The sequence below is a fragment of the Abrus precatorius genome, unplaced genomic scaffold (assembly GCF_003935025.1).
Source record: "Abrus precatorius isolate BTA unplaced genomic scaffold, Abrus_2018 Scaffold6, whole genome shotgun sequence".
NCBI classification, from domain to species: domain Eukaryota; kingdom Viridiplantae; phylum Streptophyta; class Magnoliopsida; order Fabales; family Fabaceae; genus Abrus; species Abrus precatorius.
Window position 1 is genome coordinate 4,273,980 of NW_020874406.1, and position 8,601 is coordinate 4,282,580.

Consider the following 8,601-nt stretch of genomic DNA (forward strand, 5'->3'; position numbering starts at 1 on the left):
TATTTAACTCTTGTATTTGTTGAAAAAATTATCTAAATTGTAACATATGTAATTTCTTTAACGTTAAATGACATATTCCAACCTTCTATTGGATAACTTTTTGGAGACTAGCTAGATAATTCAGAAACAACAACCAAATCCACTGTAATATTCCCTCAACAAAATAAAAAGAAAAGAAGCTAATTATCATCACAAGTTTCTTATATTTCTTCTTTAATTAACTTCTATAGTTTTGAGACGTCGAACTAAACGTGTATGTACATAAGAACACTAAAGATTACCACCGGAAACTTGGTTGTTTTTTGAATACAAACTCATCAGCAGGAGTAACTTCAAAGTGATTTTTAATTTGTTGAAATCTCTCTGATAGAAACAAGCTTTGGAAGTTTTTGAGTGCTCTTGAAACCCTCACTTCGGCTATAAACAATGCCTTCACAGGCCTGTGATCCGATAGTTTTGATTCACTTCTTGCGTACTGAATTTGCTTCAAACCGTTGCCGAACCATATGATTCTGTCACACCTAAAATCAATACCAAAATACAATCTTTTTAATACTTTGTCTCGTGCTTATTGCTGTTATATGCGTGTGTATTTTCTATCTGCCCATTTTTGTTTATTGTTTTGGAACAAAAATTTTGTATTATTTATCCATCATTATAAATTTATAGATAACATTAATTTTTATTTTGTCTATTATATTATTTTTTTACATATTCTTTATTATTGTATTCACTTGTTAAGAAAAGGAGAGAAATAATGGTGAAGAAAATGATAAAATAATAATTGAGAGAAAAATGTATTAAGGAGGGAAATAGTAAAATGAAAAGATAAAAGATCTATTCAACATATAAATAATTTTAATATAAATAAAATATTATTTTATGGGTAATAATAATAATATACTTTTCTTACCATGCCGGTGCTCGTCGTCTCTTGGCTGCATTTTTGCCATGATAACAACAGCCATAGTACATATCTGAATTCGGACAATACTTGTAGGTTGGGGCGAATTTGATTGCTCCTTCATGCCATCCCCTCAACATGTTCCCACTCATTCGCTCCATCATTAGCTTCATTTTCATTCCATCCGTATTAGAGAACATACAAACCAATTTCCAGATGTTTTCTTTTTTATATATATAAACATTTTAATAGTGTTTACACTTAGTATTTTAGTCATATTTTCAGTTGAACATCTTTACACACCCTTTTCACGTTTAAAACTAAACATCTAATGTATGAAGTTTACATGATTGAATATCTATGTGTGACTCAGTATTCAAAGTGTATGAACTCTTATATGATATTAAATATGAGCTTGGGCTTAACTCAACTACAAAACCTAACTCATAGGTGAAGAATTGTTAAAGTCTCATAAGGGATATTCTGAACATATTCTTAATTAACATAGAATATCTTAACAAAATTATTAACTATTTTTTTCCTTTTTTATGAACATGTGTGAACACTTGATAATCTATTTAGATATATACCTGGTCATTTTCTAGTAGGGAATCCCAGTCTCTATTTTCAACAAGTGACCGGGTTGTTTCTTCGGGTAGAGAAATTCTGTAATTTAAATCTCCAAGAAGTACTACGTGGCTGCACAAGAGAGGGCGTGATTAATTAAACTGTGAAAATAGTTATTGCAACATGTAAGTCATAGCTTATAATTTGAGTGCGAGGCGGCAGAAAGTAAATTCAATTTGAATATTGAGTAAATAAAAGAGGTCAAATGGTTTTACCTTTTTGATTTTATATATTTCTATATCTTGAAAAGGTTACAATTGCAAATATATTCTCTTTAAGGTTTGTTTTATTCTATTTGGTGCCTTTTTGCAACTTTTCCTAAGTTAATTTAACTGGCTGTCCCACAATAGCAAAACAAATTCCTTACAACTTCTCAAAGTGGATTAAATTAAGAGTATATTTTAGATTCAAACATAAAAGCCAAGAAAGAGCAATATTTAAGTGTTTTGGCGGCCTTCAATATAGATATAGATAGTAGGACAAGGTCAGCTAGAGCTGGAGAGTTGCCATAATGATGCTTCAATTAGCAAATTATTTATTTTAACAGCCATAAAAAATGAAAACAAAAAACAAAAGAGTTATTCAATATTATTGGCACCTTGTTTTCATGATTTGTTGGGAAAGGAACATAATTATTATTAAAATAAAACCAAAAAGCAATGATTAAGGGTGATTGGTTGGACGGTTTCTAGCAAATGTAATTGCTTACTCATGATCAAGAATCTTTTCTGGCAAATCAAGCATAGGGCCTCTAGGAAAGCTTGTCCTAGAAAATATTTCAGCAACGTTAGAGTTCCTATGCTTTTCATCGCCCTCTCTACCCCCAGATGCAAGGTGGCTGCACACAAAGCAAAAGCTTGTTTCATGCAACACAAATCTCACAGATACAGAACCCTGCAAATCCACCACAGTTCAAAAGTTAATTTTAATAAAATGGAAATTAAAAAAACACTAATTAAATTAATTAATTAATTCCTAGATAACCAATCAAGATGTGAGATTGTTAGCTCAATTCTATTGGACACTAAATGAAGTTGATGTTGACAGTGAAGAGCATATAGTTACATTGCAATTATAAGTGCAAAACAAATGCATATGTTGTAATAATATCTTGAAGTGGTAAAGTAATTAATAAATGAATATGAACTAAGTGGGGTTTGGTTAGGTCACCTTGTTCCCTAAGCAACCCATGATGCCACACCCGACACATGAGACACTTGGATGCCGAATGAATGGACGAAGGTCACTCTTTGCCCATACAGATATCAATATACCAACCATTTGCTTGCTAATGATACACTGAAAATTTTGTGGGGCTTCACACTGCTGAGCTGGATTATATCCTTCCTTATTGCACCCAATATTTTTACTATCTTGTTGATCTTCGCAATTGCAACTTTGGTGTTCCCTCTTGTTCAGAGCTTCTCTGATTTTGGTGTTCCACTTGCTGCAAATCTTACTATTTTCTGACCCCAACACATTCGATGCTTTTAGAGGCACGATTTCTTGAAATCTGGATTGTGAAACGGTTCAGAATGATTCAGCATATGCCACCACATGCATAATATTATTAGTTATCATCACTTTGTTTTTCTATCAAAAGAAGCTCGATTCATACCCAAGTACATATATGTCGTAGGACTTGTTGCATGTCTCCAACAAATCTTCCATATTCAGTCCTTCATCTGGGGCAATCCCACCCACGTTCCACGTGCTGATAAAAACCCTTTAATGAAAAGAGAAAGGATGTCAGAAACTTGAACAAATAATTAAAATAGCAACAACTCAGAACATAATTGGACCTCAAATTATACACACATATATATGTATATACTGCAGTCCATAAGCTTTTCCTTATATGCAGAACAAGAGTATCACCAAGAATAATAAAAAAATTAGTATGATAATATTTTTCTTCTTACTTGCACTTTTGTGTATCCTCGTGATCATTAAGAATTGTTTTGACGCTGAGAGATGAGTGATCATCACTTGTAATACCCAGTAAGGGTTCTGTATTACTTGGATAATCTGCTACAAAATTGCTGCTTCCGAGTCTCTTGTTGAGTATCTTACTAGCAACTAATGCTGGCCACATGACCTAAAGAAATGATATATACAAACCCATGTCAACAAAAAATTGGCAGGGAATTTAAATGACGAAAATGGAAGAGAGGATGAGAAGCCAAGTTCATTGTGTTTACTTCAGCTAGCTTTCCAGGCATGGTAGTAAACAGTGGTTAATACTACTTTTGGTGACAGTAAAAACGATGATCAGATAGACAATTCCTTGGTAATAGAGAGGAATGGATCATATATCATTCTCAGGAAGAGGGAGGTTTCTGCAACTTGTGAAGGAGGAATCAAGACATTTAATGTGACGTACAAGAGGATGCACCTTTTCTACATTGATCTTAATATATTTGAATATAGGAACATTTTAAATACGTTGTTCCAGGCAAGGGTGAAGAGAGAGAAGGGAGAAAACATGGGTCTTCTTGTTTATTTGAATTCTTCTTGTTTGTTGATTATTAGCATTTGAAGGATATCTTAATGTTTCTCATATTTAAAGTGTTGAAAATGGGTGCAAGTGGGAGTGTGGTCCATGAAAAAAATAGGCAAATAGGAGAAGCGATGACAAGTATTGGCTCAACAAGTTGCCAACCCTTTGTTTACATTATGGCTACCCTCTGATTCAGAAAAATGATAGAATTATATTAAATGTTATTCGTTATCATTGTTGAATTATATTAAATTACTATTCTTAAACCCTTTTGCTAAGCAATTTTCAAATTAGTTCATACCCTCCTATTCTTTCCCATCCCATGGACATAGACATATAAGAGGTTCATAGGATTTTCACCAACTTATAACGGCGATGGCAATAACATGTTTCTCACCATTTGCTCATTTAATACCCCAAGTGTGACCTAATGTATGTCTATACCTGATATATATTTTAAGAAGCTTTTTAAAAGAATTTATTGAAATATTACAATTTAATTTATTTAAATTTTATTTTTTTAGGTCTTTTAATATAAACAATTACTTAATAAATTATAATTATTAATTTAATTTAAATTTCTTAATTGGCCATAAAATAAATTTATTTAAACTTGTTAAGACATTATTAATCTCAACTAAAATTTTATTAATTTTAATTTCTTTAAAAAAATAACAATATTGAAATTATTAACTTCAAAAGATGCTAAGATATCTTGTTGAAAAGAACATATATAAAATAATCACAAATTTGAAAAGCATAAAAAGTTGCAAATTAGAAGTGGAAGTAGGATAACAAACCCTGCCACAGTTTATTTTTAATATTATCTTTAAAGTAACAATTACTAACTTCTTCTTTTTTTCTAAGAGATAGTATTACTAATCAATTATATTTTTAAGACCTAAGTTTAAGTTCTATCATATGTGTATAAGATTAACTACACTATAGCATTAAATAATATTATACTATAAATTAAAATATGTAATTATATACTATATAAAAATTGACAAATAAAATAATAAATTAATTTCTATTTATATTTTTATTTAATGATTATGTAAATTATTAGAAGTCATTACAGTTTTAAATATATATTCAAAATTTTATTCTGTTTAATTATTTTTATTTAAAAAATATTTTAATTAAAAAAATCATATAAAATTAATTACACTAGCGTTAATGTTACATTAAATATTATATTAACTACTTTACAGATTCAAATGCATATTTGTACATTACTGATAAAATGATAAATACAGTAATAATTCAATTTTTAATTTTTAATTTATACATTTATTAATTGATCAATATAATTTATAAGTGTAAACAAATTAAAAGTATAATTTATAATAAATTATTAAATTATAAATTAAAATGCATAAATATATATTACATTAGTTATACTATAGCATTAATATAATATTAATTAATATATAACTACACTATAAAGTTGAATACATATTTATATATCATAATAAATTGTAATTTATGTAATTGTCATTTATTGTAATTTTAAATTTTAATTAAAAATTTCTTATATTAAATTTTTTATTTATAAAATTATTTTTAATTAACAAAATTAAACGTAATATATTTTCAAAATATTTTTCATATGTTAATAATTTAATATCAACAATTTTTTCTGTGTTTTTATATTATTAAAAAAATATTTTAGCGAAAAGGTGAGGTGCTCAATAGAGCTACTCTTGTTCACAGTTAGCCGTATATTTATTTTTAAATTAAAATTAAATAAAAATGATATGTGAACTCCAATATCTCTTGTTATAACTACTTCAATTTTTACTTACCTTTTTGTTAATTTTATTTAAAATTTTAGAGTTAAATGTTGTAACTTAATTTTTTTCTTATTACCATACATAATCAATTTCTAAATTTTTGGTGAATACTTATGTTTCTAAGTTATAAAAGTTTTTTTTGTTACCTTATATTTTGTTGTTATAGAATTAAGTTATATTAATTTTTAAAAAACTTATTATTTAAAATAGTGTTATTATATGTAAATACATATATAATTATTTTAAAATAAAATACATGTAACATTACATAGGCTGCTAAAACTAATTATAATAAATTTATTCTTTTTATATCTATCAATATTTTAATGATTTATATGTAGCTCAAATAATGTGTGAACTACATTAAAAAATAATTTATAATAAAATATTAAATATTAATATATATATATATATATTTTTTTTTTCAATTTATTTTTAATCATAACTTACTAAAAAAAACTTAAGAGCATTTTTAATCATATTAAGAAATACACATATTATTAACATTATTGTAAAAAAATTAAATTTAATCATAATTATTAAGTATCCATTTTATTAAAAAATTAGTTTCAAATAAAATCATAAAGTCATACTTTTATCACTATTGAATCAAATTTTCACAGGACATGTGTAAAATTAATTGCACAATAACATTAAATAATATTTCAACTATATTATGTATTGAAATGAATAATTATATAATATATATAAACCTATGAATAAAAAATTATTTTATTTTAGTTTTAAATTTTATTTGTTGGTTTACATAAACTATTATTGTTTGTGTAATTTTGAATATATATTAATAATTTTCTTATTTTGAATTATTTTTATTTACAAAATGTTTTTAACTAAGAATCTATCTATAATTTATAATTATAAGTAAAATTAACTATATTATAGCATTAATATAATATTAAATAATATATTAATTGTGCTATAAATTTAACTCCATAATATAAATAAAATTTTATTTTTGAATTTATAATTTTCTTTGTGAATTTATGTAATTTATTTTATAATTTTTGTAATATATAATATAATTTAAAACATTTTTATTAAAATTATTTTTTAATTAAAATAAATTTGTGCAATATACTGATATTTTAACTAATTAAAAAGTGTATTTTTAACACAAATCTTTTATTTGATTATATGATGCGGTTAATCGTTTTTACACTTACACTACGTAATAATTTTTTATTGAATTTAATAATTATAAGATTATAAATTAAATTTATAAAATTTATAAAAAATAAAATTAAGTACTTCATTGCATTACTTTATTTTAATGAGTAATATATTTTAAAAATACATGTAAATATCAAATTTTAAATAACATGTCTACAAATGTAAAATTACATGAAATTTAATATACACAATTAGAAAGATAATATAAAATGATTCAATAGCTAAATTGATTAATTTTACACTTGAATCTTCTCACTTTCACATTTTAAAGATATATCTTTCAAATAAGAGCAATTGAGTCTCTTTTTTCATTTTGAGTTTTGCAAACTGGATTGTCACTATTTTTCCATGTTGATGCCACAGATCTCTACACAAAGGGAAAAATAATAATTAAAAAACTACTCGAGATTTTGAAAAGAATGCAAAATTGTTTGAAAACATGAACACTACAAACATGAACTATTAGCACATTCTGCCACCGCAGTGAGTCAAGCAATCATAGAGAGCCAATGAACCTCTCACAGGCAAGCATGCAGTGGTCGAAATGTAAGGCACAGTAAAATGAGTATAATTTTTTTCAGAATTTCTGATGATTTTAAATTATAAGTAGGAAAGATTAATGTGATTAAGTATAAAAAATTATAAAAAAGTTAAATATAATAGATGAGATTTTAATTTTCTCTAAATGAGATGCTTAAAATTCTTTATATTTTATATAAAAAATTTCTAATTAAAACTCTAAAATATTTTTTTATTAGTCAAATACAATACAATTTAATAATGTATATTTGTGTTTCCCTTAATATTTCATCCCTGTGTCACCCTTAAGATGCAATTATCAGCTTACTCTTATATTAGTTTTAACATATTATATGTATTGTTATATTCACAAACTATGAATGAAACTAAAAAGAAGAGTAGAATTGAAACAAAAATTAAAAATTAAAAATCTAATTTAGTAAACAAGAAAGAAAAATAAAAAGAAAGGTGCACTGCACAGCTACTAAACTAGATAGACACAGCTTAAACATTTTTAACAAATATCCAATGTTTATATAATCTCTCATCTTAAACATATAATCATCGTTAATTGATCTGCAAGTGCAAATTGATATTTAAAATGAAACGAAATAGTGGTTGTATGTGATTTATATCAAAATGAAGTTTGAATTATATATTATAATTTAGGACTGAATTAAATAACTTATCCTATTGGATAGAATTTTATAAAACTTTAGTCAGCTACAGTAAAGATCAAAAGCAACCAAATGAAACCAATAAAAGGTTCATTGATATTACAATGAGTTTGATTCCATTAAGGTTTCTGACATTCATTCCACTTTCTTAAAAGGTTCTTCAACTTTGGGTATGTATGGTATGCTGTGGATTGCCTGGTTCCCATTATTCTATCTAAAGATACTCAACCAAAAGTGCCAAACAAAGCTAAAAATAAATTATTGGTTTTATGGAGAGTTAACGACATTTGATGAATGCAAAGCGCGTTAAATCGTAATATTAATTTTACACTTTTTTGTTTAAAAAAATAATAATAACTGTTTTTATTTTTAAAAGTGTTGTGAAAA

The 8,601-nt window shown here is 25.9% G+C and overlaps 1 protein-coding gene across 1 annotated transcript; it reads right to left on the reverse strand.

Annotated features, from left to right (window-relative positions):
• Positions 1–277: 277 nt before the first annotated feature.
• On the reverse strand, positions 278–3,753 carry LOC113870040 (type IV inositol polyphosphate 5-phosphatase 9-like). Its single transcript, XM_027506637.1, has 8 exons — positions 3,733–3,753; positions 3,454–3,629; positions 3,150–3,257; positions 2,702–3,044; positions 2,241–2,425; positions 1,495–1,603; positions 914–1,071; positions 278–521 (listed from the first exon to the last, which is right to left on the reverse strand). Exons 1-8 carry the CDS (start codon positions 3,751–3,753, stop codon positions 278–280), a joined length of 1,344 nt encoding a protein of 447 aa, XP_027362438.1.
• Positions 3,754–8,601: the final 4,848 nt, after the last annotated feature.